We start from the raw sequence: 26072 nt of genomic DNA, 5'->3' as shown, positions 1-26072 counted from the left end.
TGGCACAAAGATTTGATGTTTTCCAATTTTTTGAATAACATCTGTATAACTTTATAACCTGTAAAAAGAAAAGGAGTACTTGTGGCACCTTAGAGACTAACCAGTTTATTTGAGCATGAGCTTTCGTGAGCTACAGCTCACTTCAGCTCATGCTCAAATAAATTGGTTAGTCTCTAAGGTGCCACAAGTACTCCTTTTCTTTTTGCGAATACAGACTAACACGGCTGTTACTCTGAAACCTGTCTTTATAACCTGTAAATGACTCCTATAAGAAACAGTTATATTATCTATATATATTATATTAGAAGTCGTAATTTGTAGACATAAATTTCCTGTTTAGCCTCCAGTGTCACATCAGTTTTTAGAGTAACCTCAAAGCCAGTTGTAATAGTCCCAATGACTGTATTCTCAATCCTCCCATCCCATTGAACCAAACAAATACTGACCACTCTGTAGCAGTTACTGCTAAAGAAATCTGATTGACGGTTCCTTCTGTAGCAGGTAGCCTGAGAAACCAGTCCATGTTTTGACTGATTTTAATTTTCTCTGATGTTCTTGTCTGAATTTGTCTGATTTTGAAGCTTTCATTCTTGCCAAGCTATCCATTGTAAGAAATCTTTAAATATTTAACCTATTTTTTTTATTAGGGCATCTGAAGAACTGGTCAGGACCCTGGGTTTTGATTGGATTATGTTGTTTATGGAAGAACATCTGCACTCTACCACAGTAACTGCAGCCATGAGAATTCTTGTGGTCCTGCTAAGTAATCAGCCTATACTCATCAAGTTTAAAGAAGGCCTCAGTGGTGGAGGCTGGCTTGATCAGACAGATTCTGTTTTGACCAATAAGATTGGCACTGTGCTAGGTATGAGCTTTCAATTATGATTTAAAGATGTATCTTTTGATATTTTTATCTTCTAAGAATTGTGTTACTAGTACAAAATTTATCTTGCAATACAGTGTGTTATCAAGTAGTTTTCAGTACTAAAAGGTTTGTTGTGTTGGTTGTCATGGTTGCTCCTTCCCATTATTTGTTTAGGCTATTGAATTTTGATTTTCTTAAGTGAAAGGGAGATATTTTACAGACCACTCTTAAAAGTGGTATGGCCACATCATAATGCAGGTTTCAATACAATTTTCTCTTAGGGTGAAATTGCCCCCTCACCTCCCTGCACAATGTCTAAATAACTAGATTTTGTGGGCCACTGGATCAATTTTGAACACCTCCAGCTTGCCCACAATGGCCAACACCAACTCTCTGTAGGTGAACATGGTGTCCTATCTGATTATTGCCCTCCCACTAGTGCTACTGCACTGTTTGTGTTGTCTTGCTGGCCTTCTGCTTTTAGGGGAATTTCAACTTGAATGCCAGCATATAGCATTTCCTTTCATTACAAATGTGATTCTTTACAGGAAAACAGTGCTAGCTGTACAGTGTAAATCATGTCAGCTGAGGAGGAAGACAAAGGCCACTTTCAGGCTTTTGTGGATGAGAAAATTGCACTTGATTAACTTAAGGTGTGATTTGAAACTGATTTAGTAGAACTAGAGTGAAAGGCTGTATGGACAATCATGTTTTGGTTCAAATGAGGCTTGTTTTGGTTAAGCTTAAGTTAATTAAGAACAGGTTTAAGCTAAACTGAAGCTCATTCTTCAACCAGACTGCGTGTGTCCACATGTGTTTACATCACTTCATTAACTCTGTCTGAAAATTTATTTAAGTATAAACCAGTGCAACTTTTGCATGTGGACAAGGCTTAACGCTTTTAACTTGTTAAAGTGGTTTTGAATCGAGATGAAAGGAAAAAGTTACATGCCTATGTTCTGTTTATGATTTCTTCAGGGGAAAAGAGTCATGGTGTCTTACAATTTAATTTAAGAGTGGGATTTTCAAAAGCACTTAATGTTGGTCTAACTCTGCTCCCTTTGAAGTCAATGGCAGTTGAACTCATTTTGCAATGGGATCCACAGTGGCATCCCTTTAAGGGATAGCATGTTCTACGTATGAAGCTGGGAGTCAGACAACTGAAATTGAATTTCAGACTTTGTAACTAAATCACTCTGTGACCTTGAGTAAGTCACTGAAACTTGTCTGTTACTTCATGCATAAAATACAGTTGATAAAGTTCACCTGACTTCTGCAAAGCACTTGGCGATCAACAGATGAAAAGCAATATGTTACTTCTGTGCCTTTGTCTGATGTAATTATATCAAAAACACAAAATAATTCCTTAATCATTTCATTGAGCAGATTAAGAACTTTCATTCTCTTTTTCTCAAGCAACCGTGTTATAATTCTTCTAAAAGTGTCTGGTTGTTATATAGTATGCTAGTAAATACATAACAATGTTTAACTAATCTGCCTGGTTTTCAAGAGTTAGTAGAAATGGTCTCCTCAGAGAGGAGTTTTAGTAATAAGTTTGTGACTAAATCTCAGACATTTCAAAATAATAAAATCAGTACAATTGACGACTGTTTAGTGCAATCCTCTGACTCAGTCACAGTTTTCCATTGTGAAGTCAGTGGGGTTACTCACGGTGTAAGTTACTTTAGGATTTGGCTCAGTGGGTGAGAGAGAGTTTTCATAAAGCAGTCTAGAACGATGTACAAAATTAAAATTGACTGTCATCTAGTAGTATGCATACCATTTGCCCAGTCCAGAAATACGGAATTTTACATGGGAAGCTTTGGAGTTTACAAGTCTTATGAAGTATTGACACACACTCTTGTGGGAATGGTAAGGAAAAATTTTTGCAGTTCTGAATTATGCCGAGTAGTTATCTGTTTTTATTCTATCGTGAAGAAGCTAGTATTTTTTCTTCTTTCCTTCCTTCCTGGGTGCTCTGACTGGAAGTTTGCCCCTTTCTCCTTCCTGTCAAAGAGGGAGATTGTGACAAAACCCTCTTCTCATTAGGGATTAGGGAAGTATTCAGCACCAACTTGCGGGAGATGCCTTTCTGCTCGCTCTTTGGCACATAAGCGTACTTTATGAAGTGCTATGTATATCTATGGCACTCTGTAAGTAAGAGGAAGAGCACAAGATGACTGGGTAGATATACAAGATGACTTGCCTGCTTATCAAGGTGACTCATCTCTAATGGACAGACAAATACATTTTCAGACTGGTTGTGTGGTCTATAGTAACATAGAGAACATTGCACAGCTGGTCCATGGTCCATTATTTGTGCAAAATCTGCGCTAAAACTTAAATCTCATCTGTTTAAGTACTGCCCTTAAAAACTAAAACTGTATACCGCGCCGCTGTAAGCCACTGTAAGATGATGGGACAGAGCTCTTCTGTTGACTTAATTAATCCACCCCCAACAAACAGCGGAAGCTATGTTGGCAGAAGCTCTCCAGCCGCTATAGTGCTGTCCACCCCAGCGCTTAGGCCAGTGTAACTTATGTTGCTCTGGGGGTGGCTTATTCACACCTGTAAGTGACATAAATTATACTGACATAAGTGGTAGTGTAGACATACCCTATGTTTGATTTAAAGGTGGTTGACATGGAAACATAGGTGCTGGAACGAGGGGTACCCCCTGGCTTGAAGTGGTTTTTATCATATACGGGATTTACAGTTTGGTTCAGTGGCTCTCAGCACCCCCACTATACAGACTGTTCCAGCCTCCCTGCATGGAAGACTAGTTATCAGCAGATCTCCGTTAACGTAACTAAGTGAAGGTTACAGTCTTTGTCTGTGAGCCTCTGTTCAGTAATAAGACCTATTACAAAGAATAACTTGGAGAATGAGTTAAAATTTAGATGGAATACACAGTGTGGCTTTTTTTTTGTCTTTTAGTATGTAGATGGCATATTCCTTATATATGTTGAGAGTAAGAATGACATGAAACAGGATACGAGTCACTCCTCTTTTATTCTGGGCTGAACTGTACTCAGCCTTTCCTAATAATACTAATGTGAACTGGTAAGTCATAGGCATATTTAAAATTCTGCTATTGAATGAGGAATGACACAAACTCCATCTGTGAATTTTAGGTAGCCTCAAATTGAAACTTTGCATTTGAGCACCTCCATACTTGGGGAAAGCTTGCATCTAGATCTGAATTTCATACCTCAGAGCCATTTCTACATTAAGTATCAACCAAAAAATAGAAAATAAGGTCTATTACGCAGATGAAAAATAATTTTTGGCCCAAATTTTCAAACTATAGTTAGGCACCTACGTAAACATGACCTGATTTCCATAGGTGCTGAGCACCCATAGCTCCAATTTAAACTGTTCAAAATGTCTCTGTCTGTGGCTCTGATCTTCCGGTCTTTGATCCATATTCTCTTTCTGAAAATATGGCTGTCTCCTGCTTTAATATTATTTGTCTAATGCTGGCGTTGTGTTAGGAACTGCATAATACACAGAGATAAAATATCTGCCCTAAAGAGCTTAAAATCTTAGACACACAGAGAAGACAGGATACCCAGGGAAATGCAGGAAAGAGAAAAGCTGTTTTTATAATTTTAACTATTTATTATGAACTCACGAGCATTGTGGAAAGATGGGTTTTAGGAGAGATTTGAATGAGAGCGGGGAGGTGCTTTTGAGAGTTGAGATTGGGAGATCACTGTTGTTTCTCATTTATTTTCGTTATATACGGGGCATTAAAAATAAATAGTTACTAGTAATTTTGAGTCCAGTCTTGCAGAGGAAATCTGTTAGGGTATAGATCTTTTATGTCCTCATGGAATTGCATTGAAGATAATTGGATTCCATGAGGCTGCAAAGGGTTCTGTGCAGGTGAACCTTTATAGGACCGAACACTAGCTAGTTTTGTAGTAGTTCTAATGATTGGGAACGACTTAATATTTCAGTGCAGTTTTCCGTTAAGGTTATCATGATATAATTGTCTGAGTGCTGTACCATAAACGTGTGCATAGGACTTTTCCATCATATTTTGAATTACAGTGGCAGTCAGAAATTGAACAAAGGCAAGTTATAGATAATCTTTTTATTGCAATAACTGAAGGGGTAAATAAAAAGGCAAGCATTGAAGAATCAATCTTGTCATCAGGCCATGAGAGACCAGAGTCATGTGGGATAAAAGAGACACTGACAAGTGGCGTGGTTCCAACTCCATAGCTGTCCTGCTGTCTGATTAAATTACAGGTGTCATCTTTTGTTTTGTTTTCCATGTATGGAATGTCTTCTCATTGTAATCTGGGCAGTGTTTTGAAGAGGTGACTTGGAAGGGATTTTCAAATAATTGGGATTTTGTCCCTTTTGCTTCTTCATTAAAGAGGTGGGGATGTTGAATCTTTAACAAAAACACAAAAATCTTGTTAGACAGTAGGTTAAGTAGGACTTAACAAAACAAACAGTTCTTTTAAACAGGCTGACGAAAAAATCCCTTCCCCTCTGTTGCTCATTGTTTAGTGTCCTGACTAATTATGTCTTTATTCACTGATTCTTTAGTCATAGAATTTTCCAGGTTAGACAAGACCTGAATTTGTAATGTAAAAATCAATATTCTATGTGGTTAACAAAAATCTTTGAGACGTTTTATAATGAAGCAAAAAGGACAAAAACTATTTTCCCCCACTCTGCTCCTTCTCCCCAAAGAAGAAAAGTCTATAGGTATGTCTCTACCTTGAGCAGGAGTTGCTATTCACAGCTTGAGGAGAAATATTCATGGTATATCTGGTCAAGCTAGCACATTAAAAATGGAATGTAACCACACTAGCACAAGTGGCTGTCGGGGCTGGTGGCCTCAAATATGTACCTAGGGTCTTGGACAGGTAAATGCTCAGGGTGGCTAGACCATCCCACTGCTTGCGCTGCTGCCGCTACGCTCAGTATTTACCTCGCTAGCTCAATCAGAGCTACCACAAGTATTTCTCCTCAAGCTGGGAATCACGCCTCCAGCTTGAAGTAGAGACATACTCTGTCTCTCTACCAAAAGTGTATATCTGATGTGCATTTGCATGTAATTATGAAGTCTGAATTGGTACCCTGCCAGGTATATATTCTTTCCAATATGGCTCTTTCTCCCAGTCTGATGAAGAGTGAATTTCTCAAATGACTTCCCAGTTTAGGATCTGATCCAAAGCACGTTGAATTGAAATGGGACTCTTTCCACTAACTTTAATCGGTTTGGGATCAAGTCCTTATTTTGTCAGTCCTAACAGAGTTGTAGGCAATGCCTTTTATGTTTGTCTGCTAAAGTAACCACTTCTAGATCTGAAGTCATTTCAAGACATCATAAAATGTCTCGTTCTGTACTAAAGAACTTATCCTCATTTTTTGAATAAGGAAAGGTATGAAGTTTTATTGAAAGCATACTTTGTTTTTTTAATTTTTCTTTGTAGTGCTTTTTCTTCTACCTACAAGATAGAATATATATTTTGTACTTATCAGTGAAATTTAAAACCCAGGTCATTCCTCTCTGTAAAACTATTTTATGTTACATTGCTATTCCTTGCAAAAATAAAACTATTAAGTCTCTTTGTTTACAGTTATTTCCCATAACATTTCCCTCAGGGTAGTAAACTGGAAAAATGTAATTGAACTTTGAATTATTAATAAAAGATTAATTAAGTAGGAGAAAATTATGAAAAATAGAATGTATCTGAAATTGTGTTGTGAGAGTGAGCATTTTTGTTAGAATTCATGTCATACCATTTCTTTGGGTAATCTTTAATCATAATTTCTTGTATTTCTAAGATATAAATGTCAGACATAATTTGTATTTGCGTTTCTTTTCTTAGGGTTTCAGAACTGTTGATGCTTTAGAGTGTTGGCAGTTGTTGTTCATTTAGTATTCACTGTAAATACAGTGGAAAGCCAACTATATAGTAAGTTTTCATTCAGTTGGAAGTTCTGGGGACATCACAAATAGAGACCAAACTTAAAAAGAAATTGGGCGGGGGCTTTTTTTTTTCTTTTTGTTTTAAATTATATCAAAATTGGTACCCAGCCAGACTCCAGGTATAGAGAGATGTAAAATTGTTGCTGGTCCAAATCTTTTAAAACGAGTGATATTGGTGGTATCTGATTATCTTGTCTGAATATGTCTATAATTTTTTTCATAAAAAACATTCAAAGGTTCCTAATGAAATAGGATATGAAACCATTCACTTAAAGGGTCACGTTTGTGAATTTCACGAGTTAGTAGTGAACATTTCATTACTATGTGATGGCTGTTTGATAGACTATGTAAAATGAGTTTGTTTCTAGTGAACAAAAGTTTACATCACAAATTATATTTGTAACTAACTGGCCTTGCTGATGATGTCAGCAGAAAGGCCAAGTATCTGAGTAGTCCTGGAGACTGAACTAGCATCTCACTGTTGTTTGCTGTACTTGTACCCTTCTTCAGAGTACATTTACCAGTGCTGTCCATTCAGCACTTTTCCCAATCACTGAACGTTTTTTGGAGCTGGGAGGAACTGGTATTAAAGGTGCAATGTAAATTGGCTCTTGTGGCTTCTGGTAGCTTTTACTTAACTCTGGCTCCATTTTCTGGTAGGAAATAAAGATAAATTAAGAGTATTTTAATCCTTCGTGCCAAGTTGATTTAATTAGTAAAAATTAAAACTAGTCATATATAAAATATCTGGAAAAATGCTTTAAATTGCATTCACTCACACTGGCAGTCAGACTCACGCTTTGCAACATAAACCAACTACTTGGGGTTACGATGAAACTTTCCTCCCTCTTGCCACTGGAATGTAATTATTTGGTATCCTTTATAGGAGTTTTAAACCTTCCTCTGAAGAGTCATTCCTGGCTGTTCTCAGACCCTAGGTGGACCATTTATCTGAAGTAGCGTTACAATTCCTGTGTTTACTGAGAAACTTGTACTATAACATCCGCCTGATGCTGTGACGATTTTATGACTAAGTTTTTGACATTGATTTAATAATTGAAAAACATAAGTTGGTGTTAATATGAATGTGGTGTGTATGTATAAATTGATTGTTACTATTGCTCATTTCTAAAGTGCTCCCTTCTGTGCTTGAATAATTTAGTAAAAAGTGATAATTTGCATGTTAACACTTCTGGCTTTTTTATGTCCCTTTTTCTTAGGATTCAATGTTGGCAGGAGTGCTGGCGGCAGATCAACTGTCAGGGAAATTAACCGGGATGCTTGTCATTTTCCGGGCTTTCCGGTTCTTCAGTCATTTCTCCCTAAGCATACTAATGTACCTGCACTCTATTTCCTCCTCATGGCACTTTTCCTGCAGCAGCCAGTCACTGAGCTGCCTGAAAATCTGCAGGTCAGTGCACCTGTCAGCAGCAGCCGATGTAATCAGGGTTGCCAGGTAGGGATTATGGAGAAAGATATCAATATAATTCTGTGTAACACCAAAGAGAATAATGGATTAATTGCCCCTAAATTGATTCTGTGGTCAATTTATCAACTTTATATTCAGACGTTTGGGATTCAAATTCTGATGAAATGCTCTGACAGATGACAAAAAGTGCTGCTATTATGTACTGAATAGATTTCTTGTAAAAGAAACAATATTGGGGGGAATTCTGTAAGAAATAGCAACTTGAGTCCCAGATTCTGTGTTCAGATCCGTATGGACTGACCCTGGTGCCTGTATGGAGTCCTCAGCTCTATGGTGGCACTAAGGGCCTGCCTGCAAAAATACAATTGTGGGAATGGGGTCAAAGGGATGATGTCATTGACTGTGGCTTTGGAAACTCTGTTCAGAAACCATTGCTTTATTTCTAGAAATAAGTGTTTTCCTAGGGTTACATACAGTGTTGGGTTTTTAGTAGGAAAAGGTTAAAAAAAAATTAAAATCTTATTTCTAAAATGGCATCTAACTTTATGTAGAAAACCCAGTTACACTTTTGCTCTTCACAACATCCCCTGGCAATGAGTTCCACAGGTTGACTGTGTTGTGTGAAGTACTTTTTTTGTTCGTTTGTTTTAAACCTGCTGCCTATTAATTTCATTGTGTGATCCCTGGTTCTTGTGTTATGTGAAGGGATAAATAACACTTCCTTATTCACTTTCTCTACATCAGTCATAGTTTTATAGACCTCTATCTTATCCCCCCTCAGTCATCTCTTTTCCAAGCTGAACAGTCCCAGTCTTCTTAATCTCTCCTCACATGGAACTGTTCCACACCCCTAGTCATTTTTGTTGCATGTGTCTGTACTTTTTCCAGTTCTAATATATCTTTTTAGAGATAGGGGAACCAGCACTGCACATTTTATTATTTATTATTTTGTTATCCAGTCACCAGTTTTGTGAGATCCCTTTGTAACTCTTCACAGTCAGCTTTGGACTTAGCTATCTTTAGTGATTTTGTATCGTTGGCAAACTTTGTCACTTCACTGTTCACCCCTTTTTGAAGATCATTTATGAATATGTCGAACAGCTCTGGTCTCAGTACAGATTCTTGGGGCACCCTGCTACTTACCTCTCGCCATTGTGAAAACTAACCAATCATTTCTCCTTTGGTTTCTATCTTTTAAGTTATTACTGGTCCATGAGAGGACCTTCCCTCTTATCCCATGACTGCTTACTTTTCTTAAGAGCCTTTGGTGAGGGATCTTGTAAAGGCTTTCTGAAAGTCCAAGTACCCCCCTCAAAGAACTCTAATAAATTGGTGAGCCATGATTTCCCTTTACAAAAGCCATGTTGACTCTTCCCCAAAATATTGTGCTCACCTATGTTTCTGATGATTCTCTTCTTTACTATACTTTCAGCCAATTTGCCTGCTACTGAAGTTAGGGTTACCAGCCTGTGATTGCCTCTGGAGCCTTTTTTAAAAATTGGCGTTGCATTAGCTATCTGCTAATCTTCTGGTACAGAGGCTAATTTAAGCAATAGGTTACATGCCACAGTTAGTAGTTTGACAGTTTCATATTTGAATTCCTTCAGAACTCTTGGGTGAATACCACCTGGTCCTGGTGACTTATTGTTTAATTTCTCAGTTTGTTTCAAAACCTCCCCTACTGATGCCTCGATCTGGGATAGTTCCTCATATTTGTCACCCTAAAAAGAATGACTCAGTTGTGGGAATCTCCCTCACATCCTCAGCAGTGAAGACTGATGCAGAGAATTCATTTAGCTTCTCCTTTTTTTCCTTGAGCATTCCTTTAGCACCTTCATTGTCCAGTGGCCCCACTGATGGTTTGGTAGGCTTCCTGCTTCTGATGTACCTAGAAAAAAATTATTTTTTGTGTCTTTTGCTAGTTGCTCTTCAAATTCTTTGGTACAGTATATGCATGTCAGGGATTCGTGTATTTCAAAAAAAAAACCAAACCCTAGGATGATTAGGTTTCTGTGGTCCTTAGGGAAAATTCCTACTTTAAACTGATAAACTGCACTTTAGAATGGACTCAGTTAGCACCTACATCCCTTTACAAGCAGGAAATAGAAAACAAAAATTTGAGTAGTAGCTGTAGATAAAGATGTTCTTTTGAACATCTGGATTTGCATAATCATTAATGCATTATAGCCCTAGTCAGTAATGCTGTATGCTATATTGAGGTAAATCCCTAAAATTCCTTTAAATGAATTTGAATTTAGTTAAAGGAGTACAACAGCGTTAAATTGAAGGTGGCACAATCAATTTTTTTTTAATTGCAATTTAAAATCAGAGTTTGATCAGTGTTTGTTTTTAAAAACCTTATCGTTTTTTGCTGGTCTTCTGTTTAATTATGGTTTTTTTTGTTTTGTGTTGTAATAGCATTCTCTGAAACTTGATGGAAAAATGTGTTTATTTTTTAAATATGCGGCATATTGTGGATTTTGTTCTGAAAACTGATCAAGTAAGTTGAGGTGACAGCATTAGTACAGCATTCTGTTGACAGGTTTGCTTGAGATTTGGAGCAGAGTTGTGAAAGACTGAGAAAAAGAGATGTTTAATTCACAGGAGCTAGCAAACGGAGCTAAACAGGGGAGTTTGAGTGGGAGTTCTGTTGGAGGAGAAGGTATTTGTGTTTGGTTTTGTATTGGTAGTATTTGTATGTGTAGAGGCTTGTAGGGGCTTCGTGTTGGGAGAGAAGCTGAGCCCTGACTAGGGGGCAGGGCTTCTCTGACTAGGGGTCCTAAAAGGTAGCAGCCAGTCAGGCAGCGGCACAGACAGCTGCAGCGGCAGAGGAGCTAGCAAACAGAGCTGTAAATAGGGGAGTTTGAGTGGGACTTTGTCTTGTGGTGCTTGTGTTTTGCTGTGGGTGGTGGTGTTTTGGTGTGGTTTCTATTTCCCAGATTAACAGGATTTAGGTGGGAAGGCAATGACAGATACAGAGGTAGCAGTGGGAGTGACCCATGTAGTGGAAGACACAATGAAGATGATTGGATGTGGAAGCTGTGGTATGTACATGATCCTGGAGGGGGCACCTGGTAAGAGTTTTGTCTGTATGAAATGCCGTCTGATAGAGCTGATGGAGGAAAAGATCCGAGGTTTGGAGATGCAGGTGGAAAGTCTGGTAGAGTTTTGGAAGGGGTATGAGCAGATTATGGAGCAAAGACATGAGGTATCTGAAGGGAAAAGCTCAGACTTGCAGATGGAAGCAGGACTGGGGAATTCTGAGGGGAGACTGGGTGAGGAAAGTGGTCAGTGGAAGCATGTGACTAAAAGAACCAGGCAGAGGAAAAGACTGGCTAGTGAAGGAGAAATAGAGCTCAGGAATAGGTTTGCAGAGTTGGAAAATGAAGAAGGGGCTCAACAGGTAGTCACTGAAGGTGGAAGGGCAAGGAAGAAGAGAAGAGCAGCTTGTCCTATAGGAAAAGGGGAAGAGTTAATGGAGATTACACCAAATATGAGCCCCAGGAGGATACAGGATGGGTTAAAGAGGATTACAAGGGAGAATAGGAATGGAAAGAACTTGCAGCCAGAGGGAACAGGGGATAGACTGGAGAATAGCACCGTCACTAGGAAAAGACAGGTCTATGTGATTGGGGACTCTTTACTGAGAGGAATAGATAGGCCTGTAACCAGAGCTGATCCAGAGAATAGGAGGGTGTGCTGTCTTCCAGGTCCTAAGATACGGGATGTAGACCTGAGGTTGAAAAGGATTCTAAAGGGAGTGGGAAAGAATCCCCTAATTATCCTTCATGTGGGAACAAATGATACGGCTAGATTCTCGCTGGAAAGCATTAAGGGAGATTATGCAAGGCTGGGGAAGACGCTTAAGGAAATTGAGGCTCAGGTGATCTTTAGTGGGATTCTGCCTGTTCCTAGAGAAGGGCAACAAAGGTCTGACAAGATTATGACTATCAACAGATGGCTTAGGCAGTGGTGCTATAAGGAGGGCTTTGGGATGTATGGCCACTGGGAGGCATTCATGGATAGAGGACAGTTCTCTCGGGATGGACTTCATCTGAGTAGGGAAGGAAATAGACTTCTAGGATGGAGGCTGGCACAACTGATTAAGAGAGCTTTAAACTAGGAATTAGGGGGAGATGGTTGGGAGATGTCCAGGTAATCTCCACGCCAGAATTTAGCATTGAGAGGAAAGAAAATGAAGTAAGAGTGGATACAGCCGTGGGTAGGAGGAAGGGCAGTGTAGATACCAGTCTAATAGGGTATACTGGCTGTAGAATGACCGTGCCTAATAGGGTACAGAATGTGAGTGAGGCCAAACAGCAAAAATTAAGATGTTTGTACACTAATACAAGGAGCCTAGGTAACAAAATGGAGGAACTAGAGCTACTGGTGCAGGAAGTGAAACCAGATATTATAGGGATAACAGAAACATGGTGGAATAGTAGTCATGACTGGAGTACAGGTATTGAAGGGCATGTGCTGTTTAGGAAAGACCGAAATAAAGGTAAAGGTGGTGGAGTAGCACTGTATATCAATGATGAGATAGAATGTAAAGAAATAAGAAGCGATGAAATGGATATGACTGAGTCTGACTGGGCAAATATTAAATTGGGGAAGAAAACTATTAGAGCCTCCCCTGGGATAGTGCTTGGGGTGTGCTATAGACCGCCGGGATCTAATTTGGATATGGATAGAGCCCTTTTTAATGTTTTTAATAAAGTAAATACTAATGGAAACTGTGTGATCATGGGAGACTTTAACTTCCCAGATATAGACTGGAGGACGAGTACTAGTAATAATAATAGGGCTCAGATTTTCCTAGATGCGATAGCTGATGGATTCCTTCAGCAAGTAGTTGCTGAACCGACTAGAGGGGATGCCATTTTAGATTTGGTTTTGGTGAGTAGTGAGGACCTCATAGAAGAAATGGTTGTAGGGGATAATCTTGGCTCAAGTGATCATGAGCTAATTCAGTTCAAATTGAACGGAAGGATTAATAAAAATAAATCTGCAGCTAGGGTTTTTGACTTCAAAAGGGCTGACTTTCAAAAATTAAGGAAATTAGTTAGGGAAGTGGATTGGACTGAAGAATTTATGGATCTAAAGGTAGAGGAGGCCTGGGATTATTTTAAATGAAAGCTGCAGAAGCTATCGGAAGCCTGCATCCCAAGTAAGGGGGAAAAATTCATAGGCAGGAGTTGTAGACCAAGCATCTCAAAGAGGTGATTAAGAAAAAGCAGAAAGCATATAGGGAGTGGAAGAAGGGAGGGATCAGCAAGGAAAGCTACCTTATTGAGGTCAGGACATGTGAGACAGGCTAAAAGTCAAATAGAGTTGGACCTTGCAAAGGGAATTAAAACCAATAGTAAAAGGTTCTATAGTCATATAAATAAGAAGAAAACAAAGAAAGAAGAAATGGGACCGCTAAACACTGGGGAAGGAGTGGAGCTCAAGGATAATCTAGGCATGGCCCAATACCTAAACAAATACTTTGCCTCAGTCTTTAATAAGACTAAAGAGGATCTTAGGGATAATGGTAGCATGACAAATGGGAATGAGGATATGGAGGTAGACGTTACCATATTTGAGGTAGAAGCAAAACTCAAACAGCTTAATGGGACTAAATCGGGGGGCCCAGATAATCTTCATCCAAGAATATTAAAGGAATTGGCACATGAAATTGCAAGCCCATTAGCAAGAATTTTTAATGAATCTGTAAACTCAGGGGTTGTACCGTATGATTGGAGAATTGCTAACATAGTTCCTATTTTTAAGAAAGGGAAAAAAAAGTGATCTGGGTAATTATAGGCCTGTTAGTTTGACATCTGTAGTATGCAAGGTCTTAGAAAAAATTTTGAAGGAGAAGGTAGTTAAGGACATTGAAGTCAATGGTAAATGGGACAAAATACAACATGGTTTTACAAAAGGTAGATCGTGCCAAACCAACCTGATCTCCTTTTTTGAGAAAGTAACAGATTTTTTTAGACAAAGGAAACGCAGTGGATCTAATTTACCTAGATTGTAGTAAGGCGTTTGATACCGTGCCACATGGGGAATTATTAGTTAAATTGGATAAGATGGGGATCAATAGGAAAATTGAAAGGTGGATAAGGAATTGGTTAAAGGGGAGACTACAACGGGTCCTACTGAAAGGTGAACTGTCAGGCTGGAGGGAGGTTACCAGTGGAGTTCCTCAAGGATCGGTTTTGGGACCAATCTTATTTAATCTTTTTATTACTGACCTTGGCACAAAAAGTGGGCGTGTGCTAATAAAGTTTGCGGATGATGCAAAGCTGGGAGGTATTGTCAATTCAGAGGAGGATAGGGATACCCTACAGGAGGATCTGGATGACCTTGTAAACTGGAGTAATAGTAATAGGATGAAATTTAATAGTGAGAAGTGTAAGGTCATGCATTTAGGGATTAATAACAAGAATTTTAGTTATAAGCTAGGGACGCATCAATTAGAAGTAACGGAGGAGGAAAAGGACCTTGGAGTATTGGTTGATGATAGGATGACTATGAGCCGCCAATGTGATATGGCTGTGAAAAAAGCTAATGTGGTCTTGGGATGCATCAGGAGAGGTATTTCCAGTAGGGATAAGGAGGTTTTAGTACCGTTATACAAGGCACTGGTGAGACCTCACCTGGAATACTGTGTACAGTTCTGGTCTCCCATGTTTAAGAAGGATGAATTCAAACTGGAACAGGTACAGAGAAGGGCTACTAGGATGATCCGAGGAATGGAAAACTTGTCTTATGAAAGGAGACTCGGAGCTTGGCTTGTTTAGCCTAACTAAAAGAAGGTTGAGGGGAGATATGATTGCTCTCTATAAATATATCAGAGGGATAAATACCGGAGAGGGAGAGCAATTATTTAAGCTCAGTACCAATGTGGACACAAGAACAAATGGATATAAACTGACCACTAGGAAATTTAGACTAGAAATTAGACAAAGGTTTTTAACCATCAGAGGAGTGAAGTTTTGGAACAGCCTTCCAAGGGAAGCAGTGGGGGCAAAAGATCTATCTGGCTTTAAGATTAAACTCGATAAGTTTATGGAGGAGATGGTATGATGGGATAACATGGTTTTGGAGTGGTGGGTGAAATTCTGTGGCCTGCATTGTGCAGGAGGTCAGATTAGATGATCCTAATGGTCCCTTCTGACTTAAATATCTATGAATCTATCAGTTCATTGGAGAGAGGGATTTTCAGACAATTCCTTGTGATGATTTTCAAACAATTCCATCATCTTTTCATGCAGTTCTTTGGGGCTGAAGCTTGGAGAGAACATGGTTTAGGGTACTTAGGTAGATATATCATGTCAAAATAAGTGAACAAATCACTGGTAATAGAGAAAAGCAGAAAATCAATCAAATTGCATAGGAACAAAGGTTAATTTTAGCTTTTCTCTTTCTTTCTTCCCTCTCACCTCCAATAGTTTGATTTAGATTCTATCTGGACATTTATATTCGGAGTTCCTGCCTCCAGTGGCACTGTGGTGTCTTCAATCAACAATGTTTGCACAGAAGCTGCCTTTTTATTATTGGGAATGCTCAGGAGCATGCTGAATTCAGTAAGTATAGAGTCCTGTTGGGGCCCATCCGTACAGACCTCCTAGTCTCTACTGAACTCCTAAATGCAAAAGACAGATTAGAAAGGTTAGTTTTTCATTGAACAATGATGCAAACCAAAATTATAAATCTGTCTCTTAGTTTGGGTTGTCAGAGGTTTGTTGTGTTTTGGGGTTTTTTTGTTTGTTTTTTTTATTTGACTATCAATTTTTATTTTTAAGCATCTTTTAAAATTTTTAACTATTTTAATTTTCACATTTGTAGGAAATTAAGGGGGTTGGGATTGGGGTTAGGAGAGATGACAGGGGTTGCAGTGGGCTCCCAGCACTGACAACAGGGCTCCAGGGGCCTGAAAAACCCACACACAAGGTGCAGGAAGGGCCTGTGGTCATGGCCCGGTGGAGCAATGAACCCCTAGGGCACCAAGGAAGAGGATGAGCTCTGAGCTGCAAGAGAGGCCACCCTGCTGCTGAACAGCTCCTGTCCAGGGATGGCTATACTCCAAGCCGATGAGTCAATGAGCATGGTCATGACACTGGAGCTGCAGAGTGCAAGGTGTGGGGAAGGCTGCGGACCTGGTGGGGCAGAACAGAGAACTTCAGGCAGGGCCTCAAGGAGGAGAATGGATCCCTGGCCATGGGGGAGGCCAGCCTGCTACTGAACATTTCCTCCCCGAGGATGGCCTCCATACTTCTGGCTATGAGTGAGTGAGTGGGGCCATGACAGCAGCACTTCAGAGGGCTCCCTACGCAGCCGTCAATTTGTGTGTCATGAGAAATCGATGTTTACCGATGACTAATTATTTAAATCGAATCCTACTAAGCCTGCTCATAGTTGACCTTCTGTTATGCATCTAAAATTGTCCTTGGCCTACAATTCATTCATTTGTGCTAGTGGGTGTAAGATTAATAGTACTTTCACTCACGCACATTAAAAAATGGATTTTTTTTTGTACTTAACCAAAAAGTGGAGCTGATAAAGTGCCTTTGGCAGAGATTAGGAAATTTCTTTTCTGATTTACATCATTGGGGAATATTTAAGACTTCAGTGCCCATCTGCTTGGAGCTATGTGAGTTAAAGATTTGTGCATGAAGAAGCATCCACATACAGACAAGTCCACTGACTATTAATAGCTTTCCTGCTGGAGGAAATCCACTGGGTGCCAGGAAATGTATTGTATTTTTTTTTAAATGCTGATTCTAAACTCTTCAAAAGAGAGTTTGACTTCCCATATTTACTTTGGCATGGTGTGTGTATCTGTTCAAACTATCTCCCATGCAATAGTTCTTTAACTTTTGCAGAAATTATTCAATCTACGTTTTAGAGAGAATTGTTTAAATGGATACACGTTACCCTGCTAGTCCACCAGGGATTCTGGCCACAAGAGCTGCAAGAAGAGACTCCTAGGCTGGGAGAACATAATTCTCCAGGTCCAGCAACAGTCGACTAACTTTTAACATGTTTTGTGGGACAGATCTCATTTTGTTCCTCTTGACATAATAGCAAAGAGGTGGTCAGTGGAAGTTGGTGGGCAGATGAAGGGGCAGTTCTTGATGGAATGCAAAGATGCCATAATTACATAGGAAGAGAAGGATAAAACCAGAGGAGAAAGGGGTGAAATAGACAGGAATTAACATGCACAAAAAGAGCAAATAAGCAAAGGTTAGAATAAAATTACAAAATTAAAATTGTTTTCCTTCTTCATCCATCTTCTCCTTCGTATGTCTACTTAGGCTCTTTTCAGAGTAACAGCCGTGTTAGTCTGTATTCGCAAAAAGAAAAGGAGTACTTGTGGCACCTTAGAGACTAACCAATTTATTTGAGCATGAGCTTTCGTGAGCTACAGCTCACTTCATCGGATGCATACCGATGAAGTTTCCACGGTATGCATCCAATGAAGTGAGCTGTAGCTCACGAAAGCTCATGCTCAAATAAATTGGTTAGTCTCTAAGGTGCCACAAGTGCTCCTTTTCTTTTTACTTAGGCACTAGCACTGAGGTCTGTCTGTGTGGTTCTCAATACAAGATTTCATGTCTGTAAAATACCTAGCACGCTTTTGTTGACCTGTGGGTCTGAACCTTAATGATAAACAAGCTGTGACTGTGGAAAAAGTCTAGACAGGGAGTTCACCCAACCATTACAAATGGTATAATTGAACAGAAGAAATCAGTAAACTGGAAACATCTGTTTTCATTGTAGTTAGTTTCTGATTAAGCTAGATTCATTACTGAGTGTTCATTATGAATAATAGAAATTACAAGCTGTGCGACTTAGAGGAAGTAATGAAGGTTTTAGCTTTGATATTGGTTGCTGGCTTATAATGTTTATTAGACAGACACCTATTATCCTTTCAGCATTGGCTTCGACCTTAACTTGTCGTTAATTTACTTAAACTGCAGAACAGCTCCCCTTTAGCTGTTCTGCGGTTTATCCTGCAGACTTTTGATTTAATATATATAGTATAGAGGACATATTTTCATTACTCCAGTGCCTACAGTGTGTAATATAAGCCTTTTCTGAAAAGAGAGTAAAATCTGTCAGGCCCCCCTTTATATCTTACCCTATTTGGATAATAAATGCTATTTTTTCAGTGCAGTAGAGTACTTCTTAAAGCCCCGTATTCAAGAAACAAGTTACATATTAAGTGGTGCATAAGCCATCAGATTCTGCTTAGCTGGATGTGGGTAAAGAAGGTTATTAGCTTTCCACTCATCCTTCTGACAGCATAGATGAGGCTGTTACTGGCATAGAATGTACCCTTCCAACAGCTGCTGGATCCCTTTTGGGTAATGGTAGTATTCTTCCATCTGCATTGCCACTTTCCCTCCCCCTTAGAAAGCATCTCCCAGCAGACTTCCTAGACCAAGTCTCTGGTTTCTTCATCAGTAAGAAATCTATTTTTTCCCACCATCCAAGAGACTGAGTCTCATCTTGAATTGCCTTGAGAAGTGTAATATTATTTGGGAGGGGTTACATTAAGACTTCTGCTCTATCTCCTGTTTGATAGCCTTTGTTCATGTTACTCCCCTTGTATTGGTATTCTTTTCAGTGTGTGCAACAGCACCAACAGATAGCAATTCTGAGACTGCAATTGCATGTTCAAGCCACTATGAATAATTGTATGTGTAGGCAGCATAGATTTAGATTTAGATCCTAATATTACATTAAAATCATATGATATTCTTTGCATGCCAATAGGCATGAAATATTAACTTAGCTAGGAAATTGTTACATTTATATGGGGAAAGTTATTTCCTCTCTCTCATAACATATACATACCAGTAGTTGACAAGTAGTGTTTGTACTTCACTGTGACATAGCTATTGCTCTTTAAGAAAATACACTACTTTAGAAAGAGAGTTCTTTTTTAACTATTGCCATCTACAATAATTTTTTGTAATTTCTTTTCAACATAGCCTTGGCAGTCAGAGGAAGAAGGCTCTTGGCTTCGAGAATATCCAGTCACCTTGATGCAGTTCTTTCGATATTTGTATCACAATGTTCCAGACCTGACTTCCATGTGGATGAGCCCAGAGTTCCTGTGTGCATTGGCAGCAACCGTGTTTCCTTTCAACATCCGACCTTACTCTGAGATGGTAGGTAACTGAAAAATAGAATACACTCCAGCCAGGATATTGAGTTTTCACTTGCCTGTCATTTCCCTCAAATGTAAGCCAGTTGACAGCGTAGCTACAGTGATTGACAGCATAGCCACGGTGAATAGGCTACAAGTTAAAGACGTCTTCATAAGATAGAAGTAGGTATGTAGTAGTTGTTACAGCAGGATCACATGTTGCTTCTCTGAGGTCCTGTTGACATTTCTTTTATGAACTCCATTTTTTAAAGGAATTGTTACCAATCTGAGATCTGAGCTGGACCTTTATACCTAGATTCTTAGACCAAGAGCGTATTATTTTTCACCATGTAAAGAAAATATTTTATGTCTAATTAGATGATGAAATTAATCAGGCCTTCAAATATGAACAAATGACCAAAAAAATCTTAACGCTAAATTGGAGGTCAGTTTCTGCACTATGAAATTTCAAGCCATTGCTCTGGGGGAGTTGTATGCATTTTACTGAATATTTTTCTTTGGTGCATTGTCTGAGCACCTCATGGATTTTAATGAATTTACCCTTTTCAGCACCCCTTCAGGGTAATGTGGGGTAGTATTGCCTCCATTTTACAGGTAGGGAAAGTAACACAAATAGCTTAATTTACTTGCCTAAAGTCAGAGAAGAAGCATGTGGTAAAGCCTGAAACTACAATCACAGTTCTCCCAAATCCCTCTCCAATGCCTTAACCACAAGACCATCCTTCCTCTGTTACTCAAAGACTATAACTACACTGCAAACCACTGGCAGTGGCAGGTGGTAGGTACATATAGCCACATGCCATAGTGAAAAGCAGGCTGCATCCACACCGCGGTGCGTTGCTACACATGTCAGTGAAAGGCTCTGGCAGTGGGGAGGCAGTGGGAAAAGACTCCAGCATGAGGGAGCTGCTGGAGACTTTCCTTGTTGCCTCCTCCCTGCCAAAGCCTTTCCCTGTAGTGGAAAGCCACCCGGCAGTGGGACGCTACATTGCTAAAAATAGCAATGTGGACAGCTGAGGCACTGCTTGGGTGTGTGGAGAGCTATGTGGGGTACAGACCCGAAGGGTTTGGGCATGTCTTTACTTCCCTAACAGTGCCTCGCTGTCTACACTGCTGTTTATAGCCATGAAAGAAGATATGCAGTGTATATACTCTACGTGCTGCTGTAAGGAGTGTGCGGTGTAGACTACCAATAGATGTTATGTTCCAACCTGAAGAGGAGGCAGGAGTTACGTTGTTTGTGTTGCCTTCTTTACATGTCGCTTGCTGGAATTTTCTTCTTGCTGGCTGCGTCACTCTGAATGTCACATTACAGATCACACCATCATACTTACAGAGCAAAAAGGGAAAGGAAAAGAGTGATTATCTATGGCACATGTTGTAACACAGTGTTATTGATTGAAACGTTGACAAAAATATAACCAGAGATATGAAGAAGTTTAATGGAGAATAATATCGCTTCACAAACTACTTCCAGTAGATGCAGCTATTGACATAATGTCTCCACACCAGGTATAGGCACAGAGTTGGAAATGTACAGACTAGTGTGTCTTCGGTACAGATTCTCTTTTCCATTTTTAAATTTAACTTGTATTTGAAATAGGTGCATTCAAAATTCATTCACTTTAACTGATTTGTTCAGTTAACACGAGCTGAAAATATACTGCATATAGCAGAGTGCTAATTATGAAATGATAAATGTCTTGTAAATTACTTTACAGAGAACAGATTGCTAATTGTGAAATTACAGCTCTCTTACCTTTTTCCCACTGAAGGCATGATGGAAATGAAATATCTGTAAGGCTGTTTACAGTAATAGGAATGACTTAGCGTATAATGTGGGGAAATGTTGGAATAGTAGAAAAATATCTCTTCCCAACTCCTTTGTGATCTTAAGCTAACTTGAAAAAACCTCAATAGTGTCTATGGATAGTAGTGAAAACAGTGCCTGTCAGTCTTTCAAAACTTACATTTAAGTAACAAATATGTATTACACTTTCCATATCTGCATGATACTTCGCTAGAGTTAGAAATTTGTTCACTTGGTAAATCTCAACAGTTGTCAAAAGGTGACAGTTTGTACCCATTAATGAATTTGGGGTGGGGGTGGGGAAATCCTCCTAAACTGAAATGCCTCTCTTAGATTGAATTTAAAGTTCATTTTCGGAATCTTGCTATGTTGCTCATATAGTTTTGCTGTAATAGCACACTACAGGGAACTCTTTCACCATTGCCATGGTACCCTTCATTAGCACAAAAGCATGTATGTATGTATATATTAAAAACAAAAGAGAGAGCGAGAGAGATGAGGAGTTCATCCTGTTTCACACTGGGCAGCTGAGACGTGGGAATGACCATCTTTCAAAAAAGGTATCTTCAGAGAAACAGAATTATGGGGTAAATAAATAATTCTCACATAAAATAATATGGAACAAAACCAGTAGCAGTTAAGGAAATAATGGCAAAGTTGTAGGGTTTTAACATGTTGTTTTTTTTTCCATAGGTTACTGATCTTGATGATGAAGTTGGATCCCCAGCTGAAGAGTTCAGAGCATTTGCAGCCGACACTGGCATGAACAGGAGCCAGTCGGAGTACTGCAATGTGGGCTCCAAGACATACCTAACCAACCATCCTGCCAAGAAGTTTGTGTTTGACTTCATGCGTGTGCTCATAATCGATAACCTCTGCCTCACACCTGCTAGCAAGCAGACTCCACTAATAGACCTCCTGCTAGAGGTAGGACTGCTATTTTCCTGCTCTTTTTACAGAGTAAATTTCATATGAAACTTTTTTCGTATGTAGTTGGTTTTTGAGGTTGTAATAAACGTTGAATATCAGGTTTTCTGTTGATTTATATAATGGTTTTAAATTGTCATTTAACACCCACCAATGGAGTTTAGAGACACGTTATGTACTCATGTTTTTAAATGTTTGGGGGTTTTTTGCTCTCCATTGTTTAATACCTTGAAGTTTAAAAATAACTTAAAAGAGGTACAATCTCAGTCAAGCATGGAGAGGTTATTTAAAACCTCATCAGTATGTAGGTGCTAATTGATTATTTAAGCTGATGAGCTCGCTCAGTGTGGCATTGGGGGGAAAGGGTACTGATATTACAGTCCTGGGATACGCCAACAGAGAGAGAAGTAAGAGAACAGTAGCTAGGTAGGATTAGCAATGTATTGTAATAAAACTGTTGCCTCTGTAAGAGCAGGTAGAAAAAGAGGCCTTGGATGCAGTGTCACTTTCCATAACCTTCATGGTGTCTCTGTATGAGCTTCAGAAGTCTGTTTGTGCAGCTATCCCAAAGCTAATATTGAAATTTTAAAAAGTCTTTCGGGTTGATATATTCATTCAAATAGTTAATTTAATTGTGCCATGCACTAGTGGATGCCAGTGTGAGCTAAGGAAATAAGTCTGTTTGTTTTTCCCATTACAAATATCATAAGTTATTTATTAATATTTTAGTAGTTTCTGTTACAAAGAAAATAGGCTGGCAAAACAGAAATTTGCCTTATGGAAATAAAAATAACACTCTATGCGGTATAAAATGACACAGTGCAACCCATGGATTGAACTCCATTCTTAAACTTACTTTTGTAGCAGTGGCTTTAATTTAAGGCAGGGTTGTAATTGGGCACATGTACTCCAAGAGGCTTAGAAGTCAGAAATGGGGGAAAGATCATCCAGTCTCTCTTGCCAAAGCTGGACAGGTCCCAGTCATGTGTGTTCCAGAAAATTAGATGTTTTTATTTATAACAAATAATTGATAACATTCTTAGATTTTATGTACCTAACAAGGTGAAAATTTCCATGGAGTAACCGTAGTTCAACATATAGTATCATTTTCTGTTCTGCGGCTATTTCCTTAAAGCAACTTACTCTATCTATTGATTGTGTTGAAGGCTTCCCCTGAAAGATCAACAAGGACACAGCAGAAAGAGTTTCAGACTTACATTCTGGACAGTGTGATGGACCACTTACTTGCAGCTGATGTTTTATTGGGTAATTTGTTCTTTCCTTTTCATTTATTGATGCACGTATCATAGAATCATAGAGTATCGGGGTTGGAAGGGACCTCAGGAGGTCATCTAGTCCAACCCCCTGCTCAAAGCAGGACCAATCCCCAATTAAATCATCCTTTTTCCATTACCAAAGCCAACATCAGTCTTTGGTGGTTTTGTTTTTGTTTTTAATTTCTTCTTCCCCCTTTCCTTAAGATTTGGTTCGCCTTATCTTCCGTATCTTTTTGTCCCTTGATATGTAAGGGGATGTATTACTTTTCTTACACTCATGACAGCAAATCTCCATCATGCCCAATCTGTGAACCGTTAGGAGTTCAAAGACTGTTATACATGTGAAGCATGTTTTACAATTATGAACCAAAAAAAATTTGGCCGAGAAAGGAAGCAAGAGAAAATGGGACTGAATTTTATCATCCCATCTCTGACCCGCACCATCAGTCATGCCCTCTTCCCCTCAACAGAGGGCTTGCCCTTCCCCCAGGTTTAGTTTTTGCTGGGGCTTGGATTGCTAAAAGTTGGCCTTCTTTCCTTTCCATCTTTTATTATTTTATTGACGTTACTGCAACAACCAAGAGAACTTTGTGGGATTAGGGCCTCATTGTGAAGAGTGCTGAGCAAACACGACACTGTCCTTTTCCATGAAAAGCTTGTAATCTCGATAGCTGTGTGGAGGGCTGACAGAGGAGAGGCAGATGATCGTGAGATGGCTCTGAGATGAGTCCAGGGAAGTCACTGCTCAGATGCCCAGTTTGACTTCATGCTCATTAGCTGAACTCCATAGGAATTCTCACTTTGCCCTATTCCCCGATCCCTCCTCTGTGGCCAAACTTGGATCTCTGAGGCCTCTGTGGGTTTTCTGCTTAACTCCTCTAGCTCCTCTCACCTCTGTAGGGTGAGACTGAAGTTCTCCCCTTTCCTCCTAGTCCAGTGTTAAGAGTGTCAGAAAAGAAAAAATTTGTCACTGTCCTCTGCTCACCAATTGCAGATTTTGTGGAGGCTGTTATTAAAAATGGCAGCAGCCTCTTTTCAATCAAGTGTTGCTCCCCTTTTCCATGGTTATTGCATGTAAAGTCATCTATAGGGGACAGTCTCTTCTTTTGGAACCAGAGAGAATGGAGAAGCATGCAGGGGTGGGACTTTACCTCTTTTTAAACAAAACTAAATATTTGCAGGATCCAAAAAGTTATACCTCCTAGGGTCCAATTTATTAACAGAGTAATTCCAAAATAATAGTACACGAAACCCCAAAGCAAACCTTCTCCTCAGGTTTGCCTGCCTTTGTAGTTACGTCAGTTCAACTGAAGCCTTCTCCCCAGGCTTGGTTGCCCCAGGATTTCTTTGTTCAAGACTTGTCTGTTCTAAATTCTAGCTGTCTGGATGAGGAATGTTCTCACTTTCCTTGTATACGTGGGGGTAACAAGTCAACTGTACCAGTGAGTGAACACAACCCCACTTAATGGTTCGCAGCAATATGAACACCTGGTAATGGTGGAGAGTTTGAGGCAAACACTGTGAGCTTGTTACAGTGCCTCAGAATAAGTTCAATATTAAAAAATAAAATACAGTTGGCATAAAACTCCTATTGATCCTCAGTTTTTACCAGGTGAGGGCCAGTGGGGAGCAAGATACCAACTGTTTGTAAACACACACAGTGATTTTTTTAAAAGGACTGTGTGCACGAAGCCCATGGTAAGGGGCAGTGCATAAACCTACTGTTGTGGGCGTGCACTGGAAGGCATTGTGACTCAGAGCAGCAGCACCCCTTCGGGCTGACAGTTGTTTTTGAGGGGGAAGTGATTTACCAAACCCATTTAAAGGGAGTAGCATGCTCTTGTCCCCATTCAGGGTGTCCGACCATCTCCTTTGGGTTGGAGGTCAGAGCCATGGCTTCATCTGGCTCGCACCCAATTGCTCCTGGGGGGAAGCAGTTAGAGGCACTGCCCCTGTATTCCCGTAAGGGTCGGGACTGCTGTTATGGCCAGCCTCATGCGGTTGCAGAAGCAGGAAGGGGAATCCTTATTTCCTTCTACTCCACTCATCAGCAGTATAAGAGCTAGCTACTAGCTGGTCAAAAGGAAACAGGAAGCTGCTAGCAGAGCCTGTGACAAGGGCCGTGCTTAGCATATGAATGCATGAGACACACTGGGGACTTTGACTGTTGTTGTAAACTAAGATCTGTTATTTGTTAGGAAATGGTTTTGTTCAGCACTAGTTTAATATGAACAATATCAACATTACAGTCTACAGAACAGTTTCTAGTAAATAGCACACTCCATCTGAAAATCCCCAGCTCCTTACATGCATTCGTGTCTGAATTCTTATTCCTTCTCGGAATCTGTGTCAGCAGATGTACATCCTGCTGAGAACGCTAATTCACTCTAACTTTTTGTTGCTGGTGAACTCAGACATGAAATTGTTATTCCTGTCATGAGGAAGAAACCCACACAAGCGCATATTTTGGCCGTAGGTGTTCTGTGCTTTTTTAACAGTTTGTTAGTTCCTGTGCAAATGAAGTATAGGTGTTCGTGTTAGCAGGTAAATACATACACCATTGGGCATTAGACAAAATACAGATATGCCTTCCTATTATAAACTTGATGTATCAAATTAACTTGGAGGTGGTTAGTAT

At 39.6% G+C, this 26072-nt stretch overlaps 1 protein-coding gene across 2 annotated transcripts in view; it reads left to right on the top strand.

Moving 5' to 3' along the window:
* Nucleotides 1-26072, top strand: part of WDFY3 (WD repeat and FYVE domain containing 3) — a 261096-nt gene that overhangs the window by 168220 nt on the left and 66804 nt on the right. For both annotated transcript variants that reach the window (XM_084627016.1, XM_084627015.1), the window contains 6 exons: nucleotides 648-865; nucleotides 8042-8277; nucleotides 15693-15827; nucleotides 19242-19421; nucleotides 21924-22157; nucleotides 23324-23423. In XM_084627016.1, the coding sequence (XP_084483142.1) occupies nucleotides 648-865; nucleotides 8042-8277; nucleotides 15693-15827; nucleotides 19242-19421; nucleotides 21924-22157; nucleotides 23324-23423 (1103 nt within the window). The remainder of the gene's footprint in view (nucleotides 1-647; nucleotides 866-8041; nucleotides 8278-15692; nucleotides 15828-19241; nucleotides 19422-21923; nucleotides 22158-23323; nucleotides 23424-26072) is intronic.

Source organism: Lepidochelys olivacea (assembly GCF_965140295.1).
Source record: "Lepidochelys olivacea isolate rLepOli2 genome assembly, chromosome: 4".
Taxonomy (NCBI): domain Eukaryota; kingdom Metazoa; phylum Chordata; order Testudines; family Cheloniidae; genus Lepidochelys; species Lepidochelys olivacea.
Note: the sequence above shows the minus strand (reverse complement) of the source record. Positions and strands in the feature narration are given on the sequence as shown.